Source organism: Euprymna scolopes, chromosome 15 (assembly GCF_053919585.1).
Source record: "Euprymna scolopes isolate OS-2025 chromosome 15, ASM5391958v1, whole genome shotgun sequence".
Classification (NCBI taxonomy): Eukaryota; Metazoa; Mollusca; class Cephalopoda; order Sepiida; family Sepiolidae; genus Euprymna; species Euprymna scolopes.
The window spans coordinates 131,908,211-131,926,470 of NC_136496.1; the positions used below are offsets into that span (position 1 = coordinate 131,908,211).

An 18,260-nucleotide genomic window follows, 5' to 3' on the forward strand; every position below is an offset into this window, starting at 1 on the left:
AATATTTTTCAATTCCCCCCCTCCCAGCTAATTTATATATATATATATATATATATATATATATATATATATATATATATGTATATGTATATGTATATATATATGTATGTGTAAGTGTTTGCATCTGGATGTATGTGTATTTGCATATATGTTTATATATGTATATATGCGTGTATTTTTACGTATCTGTGTATGTGTACATATATATATATGTGTTTGTATATGTATGTTTGTGTATATATGTATATGTATATATATATATATATATGTATATATATATATATATATATATATATGTATGTGTGATCACGCATGTGCTTTTCCCCCATTTACGTATGTGCATTTGCTGTACATATTTATGCGTGTACTTATATTTGTGTGTTACTTATTAAAAATGTTTTTTTCTATTATTTAAGTTACTTACTTAAGCTTTCACCTATTTTATTTTATTTCATTAAAATAAACCTGTAACGTATAATTTCTACCTGCCCGGCTAATTTATTTATATATATATTATATTTAATTATATATATATCATTACACTATTAAAATAAACCTGTAAAGTATAATTCATTAACTTCCATTTTATAAACAATAAATATCTTTCAATCTCTCCCCGCCCGGCTAAATTACTTTAAACCCCATTTTCAACCCGTTCCTTCACCTATTTTATTTTATTTTATTAAAATAAACCTGTAACGTATTATTTCTACCTGCCCGGCTAATTTATTTATTATATTTAATTATATATATCATTACACTATTAAAATAAACCTGTAAAGTATAATTCATTAACTTATTTTTCCTTTTCTTTTTCTTTCCATTTTATAAACAATAAATATCTTTCAATCTCTCCCCGCCCGGCTAAATTACTTTAAACCCCATTTTCAACCCGTTCCTTCACTAACATTAACTCTCCAACCTGTTGCCATGGTGATCCTTTAAATTAACTGTTACTTATGCCGTTATCAACAAAAGTAGCGTCTTTTAAGTTTAAACCGTTAAAAAACACGTATATAAGAATTTACACATAATTAATATTTAATTATAAACCCCTCTCTTTTTTTAATACACTCCTACTACTTTAAACTCCAACGTCCTCTCCCCACCACTCCCCCTCTTTTCTAACTCCCCTTTATCTACGATCTTTCCATTTTTATTTGACTTTATAACTTAGTCCATCTATGAATTCTGATGATGCTAGTTGGATTTTTCCTCTCTTTGAGGATTTTCCTCTAGTTGAAACAATTTGTAAACTCATTCTGGACTCACAGTAATAAATTTCCTATATATATATATATATATATATATATATATATATATATATATATATAGTAACAAAAGTCTATATTCCAATGTTCATGATGCTGATCATCTTATAATATATTCCGTTAATTCAATTGACATTAACAGTTCTTCACGGTATTTGTTTCGTAGCACAAAAAAATCACTTAATTATTATATCAATTAGTTAATCTATTTTGCCCTTAACTCATCAGAAGAAATAACAACAATCAATCCATCAAAAGAAAATACAGTGCGTTTTGACATGAATAAAATCCGAAAATTGGAAGAGAAGCTGTAAATACCTTATAATATGTTTCCATTACGCCATTTTGAATTTAGAAATAAAGTTAAACAACCCATCTGTTCGTAATAACAAGTTCTATTAATTTATGCATATTCTGCCAAAAATATTCTATTTAATAATTTGTAAATTTATTAATTATAATTAATGTATCCATGTTCATGAAAATAAAAGCAATAATTATAATCCATTTCACATATTTACATATACCAAACTAATATATATATATATATATATATATATATATATTACACATACGAAACTAATCTCTCTCCATATATATTATTTTTTTAAATGTAATTATCCACTGACACGTGTTTCGTCGTCTTCAACTCATCAGTGGCTGAATCCAGCGAGATTCGAAATTGGGACCCCACGGTAATGAGCATAAACCCCTTACCGCTCACCTATCGCGCACGACCGTCTGGGAATATCTCGATTTACTTAGATTTTGCTTGTTTTTGTTTTAGCGATATGTTTTGAATGAATTCAGTTATTTACGAAAGTGCATTTTTACCTAAATGCGAGTTGGGAATAATTTTCCCTTTAACCAATTTGGTACCCCCACATGGGGAGCGATATATATATTATTTTTTTAAATATAATTATCCACTAACTTGAGTTCGTTCAGCTATAATCGACACCGAAATTAAAATACAGTGGGTAGCAAAAGTAATTGGTATATGGTTTTTGTTCATATTTTTCAAGAAATATCAAGTTAATTTTAAAAAAAATTATACTCAATTTTTAACAAATATAATGTATCTAAAAATAAACGGAAATAAAGATATACGTTGTTGACAAATATTTAACAAAAAATCAAATTACTCACATGCAAAAGTATTTAACACACAAATTTCCTTCTTAAGCAGTCATTTAATTTGTTACAATATTTCAACTAATCAGAAATTTCATTCTGAGGCAGTCATTTAATCTTGCTTCAATATTTCAACCAACCTGAAGGCACCCCATAGTTCTGGCTCCTTACAGAAAAGTTGATAACAGATCGCAGACACTACGCTGGTTGGCTCTTTCATTACCATTTAAAATATTTAAAACAATGGAATTGAGTCATGATATGTGGCAGGAAATCACAGCAGGACATAAAGATTGAAAGGGGTGCAGGAAAATAGCTGCAGAACTAAATCTGGTGGTGAGTATAGTTGAAACTATCGTGAGAAAGTGGAAAACAATTGGTGGTAATACTAAAAATCTTCTAAGAAGTGGTCGGCCGCGCAAATTTAATCATGTTACTGCTTGTTACATTGCTTGTAACGTGAAGAAAGACTCATTCAGAAATTCGTGATTTGCGGGAAGCAGACATTGAAGTAATCAAAAACACAATCAAGAGATCATTGAATCACACAGGCTTGTATTTTAAAGATTACCAAGAATGACTCCATTGTTGAATCTTAGACATGTAAAAGATCGTTTGAAATTCGTTTATGAACATCAATATGAATCAGATGACTTCTGGAACAAAGTTATTTGATTGGATGAAACAAAAATTTCGCCTTTCGGAAGAAACATGCGCACCTGTGTATGGAGGAAAAAGGACACAGAATTTAAATCATCTAACACCATTCCCACTGTAAAACTTGGAGGTAGATGTGTGATGATTCGTGACTGCTTTTTTGTAAATTAAGTTGGAGGAATGGAAATCATAGAAGGGAAAATGAATGCAGAAAAATACCCAAAGATTTTGTCAACACATCTGCACAGATTTAGGATTGAGCTGAGACTTTACCTTCCAGCAAAATAATGATTCAAAGCACAAGGCTCTAATAACTATTAAATGATTTAAGAATAATAAGATTAGTGTTCTATAGCCACTCACTCGATCTAAACCCTATCGAAAATCTGTGGACAATTTTGAAGTTAAGGGTGCATACAAGAGATCCCAAGAATATCAAAGGATTAAAGAAAGTTTGCGAAAAAGAATGGAATCATTGTTTTGCTGGAAGGTAAAGTCTCAGCTCAACTACACGAACCAAGATTGACGCTCTCAATTTTCTAAAACAACTCAGACCTGCTTACGAAATAAACCCATATTTGTTTAGAAAAAAACCCTACATTTAATCATTATATGAAAATTATTTTTATATATTTAATGGATTAATATGAGAAATTATTTATCTCTAGTTATATTATTGTTTTCAAAACTTACTATAATATTTAATATAACTCTTCATTAGGTAAAATAAAATATTCTTTGTGACAATTGTGTGAATTAAAACTATTTATTATGTATTTCGACTATTTTACTACATATTTTGTAATTGTTTTTATTTCAGTGATGATAGTTACCAATATGGTTGTTTAGAAAAACCCAGATTTAAAAAATGAAATCCAGATTTGAATTCAAAATTAAGCGGTTAATAGACCAGACGAGTGTAAGGAATTTTGTTTTAAAATATATATTTATTCAAATTAAATTAGATTTTCGACCCATAAAAAAACCTCCATTAGGAACATTCAAACGATTTCTTTGTCTTTTTATACTCTTACGTGCCATGCTGTCCCGTACGTACTCAGATGTTGGAAATCGAGATGTTAAATGTTGATTCAGTTTATAAGTGCCGGTCATACATACATGTGTCACGAAAATTCGAATTTGATTTTATAAATATATTTCTTTTAAAAAATTATGCACTTATTTGGTTTTTAACCGTTAAATTTTGAATTCGAATATCACAGTGCTTTTTCGACCAGTACAGTTTTCTATTATTTTGACACATGTGCGCATGACAGGCGCTTATGCACTGAATCCGGATCTCCAACATCTGACGACGTGCATGAAAGTACCACTAGCGTGGCACGTGAGGGGAAAAAAAGAAAAGAAAATTCTCTGGATTTTCTTGATGAAAGCATTTTATGGGTGCAAAATTCAAGTTCCAATATCTCAGTGCTTTTTTAAACAGTGAATTTTTCTATTTTAAAACTCAGATTAATTAAAAACTGAATATTTAGATAAAAAATAACAACAACAAAAAATAAAAATAAAATAAACAGAAGTGGTATATAACAGTTACCAAGATATTGTTCCAGTTCTGAGACGTTCATGAATGAAAGTTTGGTAATATATAGAAAAAAAAACAATTTGCCCATGTATGGAGTACTGTTGTCACATCTGGGCTGATGCATCTGCTTCTTGTCTCTCGCTCCTGGACAGGGTTCAAAAGAGAGTCGCCAACCTGATAGGTCCTGAACTGTCATCTAGGCTTCAGCCTCTGTCCCATCGACGAGATGTTGCATCCCTCTGCCTGTTCTACAAATACTTTAACGGTGAATGCTCTGACGAACTGCAAACACTTGTACCTCCCCGACGTAACTATCCCCGACAAACCCGACAAGCTACTAAGTCTCATCCCTTTACAGTAGAGATACCTAGGTGCAAGAAAGCCTTTTACTCCAATAGTTTCTTCCCCAGAACTGCGGGTCTTTGGAACTCCCTTCCGGGATTCTGCTTTCCCAACTGCAATGATATGCAGAAGTTCAAGTGTAATGTTAACAAACATCTTTCTACTCATCTCCCTTCATAATGACCCCGCTAATTAAGTCCCTGATAGTAGCCCCCTGCTTCAAAGTGGCACTGTGCCTTGTTTGGGGTGAAAATTGATAAAAAAAAAAATCCTTAGCAAACGTCCGTTAAGTATGATTTAGCAAAATGCTAAACGTATAATCTTTTTTTTATGAAATATGTTTGTATTATTTACTTACTGTGTCAAAGCTGATGTGTTGATCGTTGCCTTTTTGGCCGCTTGATCCTTTCCCTTTGATATCTTCATTGCTATGTCGTTGGCCGTGAGGGTCATAAGGGTTATATACCCTTGGTCGTCCCCAATGAGCACCATCTCATCTACAGACTTGTCTTCAAGTAGGACAACTTGGGCTATGCTTTGTGGGGAGTTCTCAAACGGCTTCAAGCATAATATATTCTTTTAACAAAACAAAAATTATAGTTAATACCATCATCATAGACATAGGATAAACAAAGTTTGTCATTGTCTGCATTTTAAGCACTAATCCAGTTTACGACCCAACCTCCAGCAACTTCGCATCAGCATCTTCGGTAGGTTGGGTAAGCAGCCGGAAGATACAAAGGCGATTAACCAATTAGCTATCAGAAGACAAGTTTTAATGAAAGCGTAAAGAATAAAAAAAAAAAAACTTTAACCGGAAATGATGCTATGTGAACGTGAAATCCTCTCGTATGTTCATGTTCAGAATATCTTTCTGAATAGAAAGCCATTCTTTACATGGAGAGAAGGAAACGCCGCTATTTAAATTAATCGTCTCGAAGTCTTTGCTTCGGTATCTTTCGGCCGCTTTCGTAACATGCTGAAGAAGCGAATGCGAAGTACCGGAAATTGGATCATAAACTGAATAAGCCCCGTATTTTATATTAGAATGAAAAAAAAAAAACTCGTCGTTTAAATATAATTGTTTGTCATACAAGAAAACTATTCTTCAAAATAATTACAATTCCAAAGTCCAGCAGTTCTAGGGAAGAAACTATTAGAGTAGAAAGCACTCTTACATCTGGGGATCTACATTGTAGAGGAGTAGGGATTTGTAGTAGTAGTCCATTACCTTGTGCTAACAACCTTTAAACTTTTGTATTTGATCGATTTGACAACATTTTAAGTTCTTCGAAAGCCTAACATCAGAAACTGTAGCTCTTTAGCCAGGAACAAAGTGCAACATTGTAAAATTATGCTGTCATCGATGATTGTCGACCCCTAAAGCTTTTGTTTTCCTTCTCCTTCATCTTCTGCTCTAGTCGTGTCATCTCTCGTATTGACGAGGGCGCGTGCATTTGTTTATAACTTGTGTATAAAGCAACTAATAACGCAGACCCACGCAATAATAACACAAACTCAAATGTATATATTGTGTAGTTGGCTGCTTGATAACGGGCGTGTGTGTATGTGTCGGGATCCCGCCGTTAGCGTCAACATTTTAGTAAAGTTCCAGTCTTTCAAATAGAGAATCTCAGTTTTAAGCATAACTCTGTCGTACGGCTTTTTCAAAACTGGCTTGCTTATCTACTTTCTCTCGAGCTCTCTATTATTCCTAATATTCATAAATGACCTCCCTGATATAATTGTCTCTGAGATGGGCATATTTGCTGATAACACCACGCTCTATAACAAGCATGAGGGGAAAACGAATGAACACATATCTAAGGCAGTGGCAGAAACCTTAGAGAATGACCTCCAATCTGTAGTGGAATGGGGTCAACAATGGATGGTAACATTTAATACTGCTAAGACTAAACTTCTTTGTTTTAATAATTACAAGAAACCTTCTTAATCACTAATAGCTATGGCTAATGGTACTACCTGAAAGTACTTTGTTTAAACGCTTTGGCTTAACGTTCACAAGGAACATGAGTTGGAACAGATACATCGAGGGAATTGCGAGGAAGGTGGGCTCTCTCTACCGTGTTAGAAAGTTACTTACGCCTGAAAGTATCCTGTACCTCTACACCATTCGCCCATGTTTGGAGTATTGCTGTCACATTTAGGATGTTGCATCAGCTAGTTCTCTCTCTCTCTCTCTCTCTCTCTTTCTCTTGGGCGGGGTTCAAAAGATAATCACCAACCTAATAGGTCCCGAACTGTCATCTAGGGTTCAGCCTGAGTCCCATCGACGAAATGTTGTATCCCTCTGTCTGTTTTATAAGTATTTTAATGGTAGATGCTCCAACGAACTACAAGCCCTTGTAACTCCTCGACGTAAATGCCCTCGACAAACCCGACAAGCAGCCAAATCCCTACTCCTTTACAATGTAGATCCCCAGATGTAAGAGTGCTTTCTACTCTAATAGTTTCTTCCCAAGAACTGCTGGACTTTGGAATTCCTTTCTGGGTTCTTGCTTCCCCGACAGTACTTACATGCATGAGTTTAAGTGTAATCTAAATAGACATCTTACATAGTATCCCTGCAGTTATATCCCAAATAGTATCCCCTACATTAAAGTGGCACTATCCCTTGTTTCGAGTAAAAATGAAATTAAAAAAAGACCCATTTATTACGTTATCAGAGGAAATTTGAAATTTATTTGTGAGCTATTCAATTATACTTTCCAAATCTAAAACATAAAAAATTCAATTAAAACCTCTCAGACATAAATAAATATGAATATCTCGTAGAATATAAAATTTTTCAAATAAGCTTTTGGAGTTAAATAAATCAGCATGCATGTTTCATGCTAATAAAATATTTAGTTTTTGCAAAAATCCGGCGAGATATGTATTGAATATTACTGCTCGACCAGTGAAAAAAAAATGAACGTTTTTATTTCATTCTCTGCCTCCTATTGACATTGCTATTATTAGGCTGGTCTCTTCTCAGCAGGCGCGTTGTGGATCAACTGATGTACGTGATTAAACCTATTGCTGATACAAAGAAAATATTTTGTCGCAGGTGTAGCCTGTTTCTTTGATCTTATTAATGTTTCTGCTATTTCGTGGCTTCATTTTGGTTAAACTTATTTTCTCATAGTGTCCATAACTCTTTATATACCGTATCTTAGTAACCACTAGAGACACCCTTTCTTTATTTGACACATCGGTTAAGAAAACTACAGTTTTACCATCTATATCAAACCGTTAAGTCATAATTGCAAATGTTCAGTGTAAAGAAGGACGGCATACGTTGTCTGCCGGGCTCCCATTGGCCCCTTGGTATAAATAAAAATAATAATTTTTATTTAAAAAATGTTTTTATTTCTTAATTACATTTATTTACAAATAATCAAATGGATTTGCGCAGGCTATGTCACACAAACCTTCTCTTTGTCTCCACCAGTATGTTTGTCAGACTCACTTCCCATCTAAGCACAAGCAGTAAACTTTTTAAATAATGTATGGAGTATTGCTGTCATATTTGAGCTGGTGCATCTGCTACTAGTCTCTCGATCCTAGACAAGGTTCAAAAGAGTCACCAATCTGATATGCCCTGAACTGGCATCTAAGCTTCGGCCTCTGTCCCATCGACGAAATGTTGCATCCCTCTGCCTGTTCTACAAGTATTTTAATGGAGAATGCTCTGACGAACTGCAAGCACTTGTGCCCTACGACTTAAATACCCTCGACAAACCCCACAGGCAGCTAAATCTCACCCCACACAGTAGAGATCTCTAGATGTAAAAGATCTTTCTACTCCAGTAGTTTCTTCCCCAGAACCGCTAGACTTTGGAATTCCATTCCAGGTCCCTGCTTCCCTAACTGTACTGACGTACAGAAGTTCAACTGTAACGTGAACCGACATCTTGCTGCTCAAATCCCCACATAGTACCCCAGTAGATGTTACCCCTGATAGTAGCCCCCTACACCAAAGTGACAATGTGCCTTGTTTGGGGTGAAAATATTTAAAAAAAAATCCTTATTTATGTTATTCCACATCAACGGTGTTGCAAATTTTTGTGACCTGATTGCCAATCCCATATTTCTCGGATATTAATATTCTTTTGTCGAGCATACTTTCGACGTACACGTTTCGTTTCCTCCTTTCCTTTTAAAATAATGCTTTTTTCTCATTTTTTTTTTATTTTGATTTAAAATCTGCCTGATAACGACTTGCATTCAAAACTACAATTATGATTAATGAGAATACAGTATTTCTCTCTGTACATTATATATTCACCATCAGAATTAACGATAACAAAGCAGATTTCCCAGTGCATATTAAAAACTGGAAACATACACATAATAAAAAGAAATATTTTTACTTTCTCATTTCTCATTTCAAACAATTCTTTAGTTCTTTTTCCCACTACTCCGTACGTAGACGACGCGGGATAAAAAAAAGCAATGTAGCTTCTCCATTTCGTATTTAAAAACAAAATACAATAGCACTAACCTGCGAATTACCTTTGCTGTCCCAGAGGCAAATGCTTCTCTCGGTTGCACAAAGCAAACGGCGAAGATTTCGCAAGTAGATGCAGCCTGTGACCCATGATGGCTCCTGAATAAAAAAGCAAGTCCTGATAATCTGTATAAATTATAGCAGAAAGTTGTTATCGAATATCAATCAACTCTAATCTAAATTATCGATACTTGCACACTAATGTTTAGCTCTCAAAAAGGGAGTGTGAGGTCATATGTACATTTTATATAATAAGAGGATAAAGCTCTAATTCGAGAATGTGAAAACTGACATATTAGTCAAAAAAGGAAGCTTCGCCTAACTCATTCCTCTCTCTGATCATACACACATCCATACACATAGAAACCCGAATCGGCGTAAATGGATGATGCAATGAATATGAGTACATTCGGTTCTTCCACATTACAAGAATACGATTGGCTGGTTAAGCTATAAATTCCTACTGGCAAAGCCGCTTGAGGCATATATCGAAAGGTTTGCCACAAATCTCAGCCTAAGGAGTACTAGTTTCAACTACGAACACTTGTTCAGTAAGGCGACTCGAAATTAAAGCAAATCCCATTTAGTTACTTCGATCGAATATATCCCTATTCGTGGGACACATCAGTGAATTAACTACGTGAAAAAATCCGTTTAGGTTTCCTTCCCTTTAATTAATGACTGGAAAAAAACACCATGACGAAATCTGTGCCAGTTTAGAGCTAGGGAATGTATATATATATATTTAGACTATGTATTTTTTCTCTTGTCCTTATATAAATAACTTCTCTTTTGTAATTATAAACTCTTTAGAAATCGGATTATGTAGCTGCTAAGTCTGCGATAGGTTAAATTTAGTTTCTTTTTTCCCGGAAATTTAAACTGCATTCTTTATTTTTATTTTCACATTTTTTATTAAAAGCTTTTTTTAGACTGTATATTTGGTTTTACATATACATGGTTAGGTTTCCTTCCTCTTATCTATTTGCTTTTCTGGTACCTAAGGTACTTAAGTTTTTATGCATTTTTATTCTCATAGCATTTATATGCTACTTAACATGTTGAATAATAGATCTTGTAATCTTAAACTTACTTAGTAATAGTTTTTTTTTCTTTTTTATATATTAGTATAAATAGTAACCGCATTATTGTACATTTTCTTATGGGGAAGTGGTATTATCCACTGGAGAGCCATATATTTAACAGCTATCCTGTTTTTAAATTTCCGAAACAGCTACATGGTAAGCAGCTGAGGATCCCGGGTTTCTATTTACTAAATTTTAATTTCCATCCTTATGTAGTTAAATTTTTTTATTGTTAAATTCTGTTTAAAACTTTGGAGAAATCGGCAAGTGCTAAGTCTATTTTTATTTAACAATTTCAGTTAAGGCTTTTTTTCTCTGATATAAACGAATTCTCTTTTGTAATTATAAACTTTATAGAAATCGGATTATGTAGGTGCTAAATCTGCGATAGGTTAAATTTAGTTGCTTTTTTCTGGGAATTTAAGCTGCATTTTTCATTTTTTTTTTTTTTACATATTTTTTATTCAAAGCTTCTTTAGACTATCTCTCTCTCTCTCTCTCTCTCTCTATATATATATATATATATATATATATATATATATATATATATATATATATATTCAGAGCGTGAGAGATGATATAATTATTTCTACGGCCAGGTTATTGCAGCTCAAAAAACGCCACGAAAGCCAACCAAACGGAAGTCTAAGACTAGAATTTCGCCCTCATTTGAGTTCATCAGTTAGACACATCCGAACTCGGGATTCGAAATCCGAATCATCTTACACCAAAGACACAATGTAAAAAAAAATAACAAAATGATGTCGCTTTTGAGTCGTACGTATTAAAGAAAAAGTGTTCTTTTTCTGTTTTAATTTTGTTATCTTCTTAGTGAAACATTATTCTGTATTAACAGCCCCGTTTGACAGGATTTCTCATAGAAATTTTGCATATAAAATTTAATATAAAAATGGTTGCGAAATATTAAATTGAAGTTATCTTTTTATATAACTTTATTTTACGAGTCGATATTTCCCATCAGAGCTGCAAGACGTAATTTCTACATTAGAAAGTCGCGTTTATCCCAGTTTCCAAACCGCGGAGACGATATCTTTCGTGCTATCTTATCCGGCTGGCCTAGTCTGACCCGCAACTCTAAACTACAACTGCACGTGTCTCTTCTAAACTATCTCATTACGTCATTAATACACGTAGCATTAAGATTACCTGATACCATTACTAAATCATCTCCATTGTTTATGTTCCAATATTTCACGCTAGCATTCCCGCTGTATATTTTTTAACATAAATATTTTATCTGTACAAAAAAAACTTTTGCTTTGATACATATTTTCTAAACATTCTATTTTCCTAACATCAAAACGATCATAATAATAATCGTTACTGGACATTCCCCGACAGTGCTCTATATAACACCTTTTGCGATCTCAGGAAACCATTGCTGATGACACTGCAAAATGCATTGTTCAAGCGTATTTTGTTGTGAGATGGTATGGTACATAAAGCGGGGAAAGGGGAGTTAAGAAGGAGTGATATAGGAACAGGATGCTTAAGGAAGATTTTATAGCTTATAGGAAATTTTTTGATGAAATATTACAGCTAGCATATATCAGAGCGCCAATCCTCCGACCAATCGTCTCTCTCTCTCTCTCTTTATATATATATATATATATATATATATATATATATATATATATATATATATATATATATATATATATATATATATATACATATATACATATAATATTGTTTTTGTTTCACTTCTAATATGAATATCTAACAGAAAAGATACTTTTTGCTTGATCGGATAATTAATAACCATAAATTGAAACATTATCATGACAGTGTAGCAAACCCTGTACATGTGTGTATAACTACAAAATAATATATATTTCAATATATAATATTCAACCCTAAAATAATGAGCCGACGATTACCTGATATTTATCAAATTTAAACATTCACAGGCAGTTGTTACGTTGTTTACAACTCATAACTCATCAGTGTGGCGAGACATAGTGAACTTTTCAACGGTAATGTTCGAAAACGTGGCTCTAATACTATCAGTCATAGCCTAACCCCGACCTTACAAACCTTTTACTGTAAATAGAAGAAATTATGTTGCATTTAAAGTGAACTATATTCATTCGTTTAAGAATTCTTTGTAAATAAAATTAAAAATTATTAGTAATAAATAAAACACACTTACCTGAATGTCCACACAACTTTGAAGCTGCAGCTAAAATTAAAAAAGAAAAGTCAATGAAAACTATGTAGTTAGATATCATAAGTAAATATTTTTAAAAATTAACAAAAAACTAATCTTTTTCGGATCAATTATGTCTGTCTGAAGGCACAACTATGCTATTATTAGTATTTATTTGCTTCCTCACAAAAGCAAAATGTGACACAAGGTCGTTTTTAATGTGGGGGAAAACCAGCTCCCTCCAAAAGATAAAAGGGGCTCTCTGGTAGGGAACAAAATAATAATTTTCTCAGTATAGAGGATTTCCCCTCCAATGCGCAGTGTAGGTTACTATACTATGTCAGGCGAGCTTTTTATATTTTAATTTTTAAAATTTTGAGTTTGGATAATCTGTTTTATATTCATTTTTTGACGGTTGATGATTTAATAAATTTTGTCAATTTTCCAATTTTGTATTCGTAATTTCAATATGTTTTATCCTAATCATCCCTCTACAATACAAAGCATCTCTTTATCATGATAGCATCTAACATAAGATAATGAATGTTATATTATCCAATTAAATTAAAAGTCACCATTATATATATATATATATATATATATATATATATATAGTAATTTATAAAATATATATGGCGATTAAGCTACACTGAATATTCGGCGTTTAATCCACTCTAGGATTCCTCAGGCTTATGCGCGAATTCTGTGGTTGTTTATCGTTTTTATATAGTCCTCTTCTATTGAGGATTTAGTTAGCCAATCAAATTCTAGTATCCACCGCGCCCCTTCGTATCAGCCAATCGGCATGCATTTTATCGAACAAATAACTGTGTTCGCAAAATAAAATTTACTCTAGGATAGCGATACAAAATAGTTTAAAAACTAACAAAAACAATAGAAAATAAACAAATAAATAAATTAAATAAACATGAATATACATAAACGATCACACATATATGTATGTATATATATATGTATATATATATGCATATATGTATGTACACATATGTATATTTATATATAAACTAAAAAAAAGAAAGAAAATGTCTGCCTTAAACCACTAACCTAGTTTTAAAACATCCTTTGTTCGATAAAATGCATGCCCATTGGCTGATATGAAGGGGCGCGATGGATACTAGAAAGTTGATTGGCTAACTAAATCCTCAATAGAAGAGGACCATATAAAAACGATAAACAGCCACAGAATTCGCGCATAAGCCTGAGGAATCCTAGAGTGGATGAAACGCCGAATATTCAGTGTAGCTTAATCGCCATATATTTTATAAATTACTAACTAGCTCTACCTACGTATTGAGCACTTTTGAAGTAAATACTTAAAGTTTACGCATGAATCTATACTTTCGTATATTAATTTTATGTGAATAAATGAAGTATATATATATATATATATATATATATATATATATATATATATATATATATATATATAAGAAAAAAAACAATTTTCATTATTTCAGCTGTTTTAAAGACTTTCCAATAGGATTATATGGATCGTCACGCTGGACTTATTTTGGAATCCATTCTCATTAAATAACTATTTTGCATTTCGTATTAACTTGAGATGATTTTCAGGCAAACTGAAATATTATGCGCGTTTGTTTTTATGTATATATTTAACATATCCAACATTTTTGGACTTTTTTTTTTGACAAGTTATAACTACAATAAATTGCGGTTTCACTTAATGCCTTAACTATCAAATTCTAGCATTGCTACAAATATAATTTGCTGATTTCTTTATGCCCTCTGATGAAAAGAATCACAAGAATGCATTCTTTGAAACTCCACGGAATAAGGACTTTGTAAATTTTTTTTTTAGAGTATTCAGTCGAACTATAAATTTTGATTGTAAAGTACAACTTACAGTTTTAATTGTCTTTCTCTTATAATAAGCTCTACTTTCTATTGCGTATTGAGCTTTTTTATTCGGTTGGAGATTAAATTATCTATAGATAAATACTGTTATTTATATTAGTTTGAAGTTTACTATTGGGTATATCAGGTAAACACTACATATCACTGTTTTCATTAATATATATATATATATATATATATATAATATAAAAATGAATGCCTGTGTGTGTATGTGTGTGTGTGTGTGTGTGTGTGTGTGTGTGTGTGTGTGTGTGTCTGGTCACGAATAGGCTCCTATATGGTTGGCTATTTAAAAAAACTGCTTGCATATAATGATAGAAGATGTATCGAGACACAAGAATGGGTATGTTTGATTTGGCAGAACAGTGGTTCATTAAAATTGTGGGGTCTGCCTTCGCGCCTGGTCCACAAAGTATGGAAATAAAAAATGAAAAATTAAAAAAAAAACTTTTACTAGTGTTTTTTATATAGATGTACATAAGAATACTTCGATAAGGATGTTTTAACTTAAATAGGGATGGTATGATAAAATTGTGGGGTCTGCGTTCGCGCCTGGCCTCCATAGAATGGAAATAGGCACAAACTTTAATAAAGACTTTTCATATCTATCTGCGTAAGTATACTTTGATAATTATGTTTCAGTTTGAACAAATATGGTATAATAAAATTATGAGGTGTTCGTTCGCGCCTGACCTCCATAGAATGGAAATATGTCAGAAAGCTTAACAAGGTTTTTTTTTAATATAGATCCACCGATTATTGTGATGAGTGTTTCAGTGTGAACAGGTATGGTATAATAAATTATGGGGTTTATCTATTTTATTTTTACTTTCATCATATTTTGCTTTAGTTTTGATACCCCCAAATTCGAAGCTATCTCTTTACACCCCTTCCTTTTCATAACCTATGATACTTTCATAAATCAGAGTCCATTTTCTGTAGGCTGTTTTTGATCCCAGTCAACGACGGGTACTTTTGCTAGAATATATACATACATATATATATATATATATATATATATATATATATATATATATATATATATATATATAATTAGATAAATAGATTGATATTATTATAATTACTATATATTATAGGTTATTATTTTATGTATCTACATAAAATCCTATGTATCTGTTTTCAGTATTTACTCCTATGGTGCTTAGTACGTGAGTAGAGCTAAGTAATAAGTTATAAATATATATATGACAGTTAAGTACACAAAATTTTATGGATGTTATCCTCGTGAGGATTTGTTAGGCTATCGCATGGAATTGATGTTGCCACATTTTTTAAAAATGTATTTTTTTGGTGCTGAGTTTTCTAGTAAGACCATCAGATTCTTTGTTATTCGTGAAGCTTTTTGCTCGCAACAAATTGTCGCACGTTTATCAGTCAGGGGTTAAATTGAGGCCAAATCACATCTTTTTGGGGAGTAGACTATCTTTTGTTTGTGTCTTAGAAGCGACTTAATTTTAATGTAGATGCGTCTAGATATATCTGTTGATATTTTTATTTATACTAGTTTATTTATTAATTATTATTATAATTATTATAATTATCATTATTTTTTGATGTTATCAATATGTGCATATGTGCATTGTGCGTGTGTGTATGTGTATGTGCATTCTCATCTAAGATACAATTTATTTTGCTTATGCATACGTTTGCTATATTTGGATGTACAAAAATATGCAGTGGCATCACTTCCATGCAACAGCCTGCCGAATCCTCACGAATATGAAACGCGGAAAATTCTGTAATTCTTAAATGTATATATTAATAACTTACTATATTATCTATAATAATGATAATACGTTTTATATGCGTATAAATTAAAAAATGCAAAAAAAAAACCGTATAAAGCCACTTACCTTGCTGTTCCATACAGTGAGTACGCCCTTTTGCGAAGCAGTAACGTAAGAATCTTTGTTGTCCATGTATGCAATGCATTGCAAGGTGTCTCTTCTACGTTTAATACCTACAAGAAATAAAATGATCGATCGTTTGGGGCATACTAATAACAATACATAAATTAGAAAACGTATACAAATATAAGACGGAAGAACTAACTACTTTCTTTCTTAATTTACTTCAGACGGCGGGGTAAGTCCAAAGTAGCTCTCTCAATTGTTATTTGCTTTCTTGCTTCCCCCCCATAACTTGAAATGGTTTGATTAGTAGACTAGAAAAAATCACTTATATTTTCCATAACATTTTATTTGATGGAATCAATGTACATGTACTTATTTATATAAAAATGAATACACATTTTTTTTTTATCATATAATGTAAAAAAAAAAATTATCCAGTGTTCAGTACTTATTCAGAGTTTTCATTTCCAAAGAAAATAGAATATATGAGAATGCGATAATTCCACGTTTTTTTTTTTCAAACAGCAAAGGTTTAGCTTTATTATATTTATAACTAGCATAAAGACCGGGTGTTGTCCGGGATTGAATTCACTACTCTGTACTTTTCACTATGCTCATAGCATCATATTACTTGCTTTGTTTTACTGTCCCCAAGTCCTGTTACGCCTCATAATATAGTCGGAAAGAGCTGAAATGTTAGAAATCCCTGAATGTATGCCGCATACATATGATTTATATTAAACTTAAATCGGTATCTTTAAAAACATAAAGAATCTAACTTACCTGCTGCTTCTCCAATTCTTGTTTTTCTGGATACTTCAAAAACATTCATATCCTCTTCAATTCCATCCCATCCGCCATCTTTAGGCTTGAATATACTGAATACCTTGAAGACAATCAACGTAGATTAAGATTATATACATAAAGAAATATTTGACTATCTATCTATCTTTCTATCTATCTATCTAATAATGTTATCAGAGAGTAAATCTTTATCAAAGCAAAACTTATGAAGATAAGAAAAGCAAATAATATAAAAAATATAAAATATAAAAATTAAACTTAAAATTAAACTTAACCTACTTAAAATTGGATGGCAATGTTTATTGACTGTTGGCAAATAATTGATGAGAACGTTAGTATTTTAAAGGCAATAACATTTATTAATTTAACGCCCACATTTCATGAACATTTCATGAACATGAAGTTAAGAGTGATCTTACATGTACACCGCCAACATCTTTTAGTTTAAATTCAATTGTGTTTTATATTCTTTTGAAGTTGACTAAAATAATGACGTAACCACTGTTAGATGTTAAGTTCGAATAAAGATATAGATACAAGATCATAAAAAAAGATAATAATAACTGATGATACGAAAGGAAATTATTTTATCACAAGAATGGAAACTATTATTGTCTTATCCGCATTTATGTGGAGACCAATGTCATTTGCAGACTTTTCTAGCTTACGTAACAGTGTTTGCGCATCAGCAGTGTTGTTCGCGAACAAAGCAATATCGTCTGCGTAATCTGCATCAGTTATGTGTGCTGATTGATGACGTCTGTTTCTGGATTCATTTAAGGTGAAGCCTAGCATGTTGTGTATATTAACAGAGATGCGAAGTACAAAGTCAAGAAAGACAGTGAAAAGAAAAGGGGCAAGAGTATCCCCTTGTAGAACTCCAGTGCGGATGTCAAAAAATTCAGTGCCCCATCTGGGCACCTGACCATTGCTCGCGTGTGTTCATATAGCATCATGATAGCATTAAT

General features: G+C 32.2%; 1 protein-coding gene across 2 annotated transcripts in view; it reads right to left on the reverse strand.

Annotated features, from left to right (window-relative positions):
- The window catches only part of LOC145294152 (WD repeat-containing protein 64-like), a 124,088-nt gene that overhangs the window by 90,647 nt on the left and 15,181 nt on the right, over positions 1 to 18,260 (reverse strand). For both annotated transcript variants that reach the window (XR_013869829.1, XM_080141262.1), the window contains exons 4-8: positions 17,272 to 17,374; positions 16,489 to 16,595; positions 12,722 to 12,751; positions 9,458 to 9,562; positions 5,309 to 5,526 (exon numbers count right to left, since the gene is read on the reverse strand). Coding sequence is in view for 1 of the 2 variants with exons in the window: in XM_080141262.1 (XP_079997388.1) it covers positions 5,309 to 5,526; positions 9,458 to 9,562; positions 12,722 to 12,751; positions 16,489 to 16,595; positions 17,272 to 17,374 (563 nt within the window). In the remaining variant the exon portion in view is untranslated. The remainder of the gene's footprint in view (positions 1 to 5,308; positions 5,527 to 9,457; positions 9,563 to 12,721; positions 12,752 to 16,488; positions 16,596 to 17,271; positions 17,375 to 18,260) is intronic.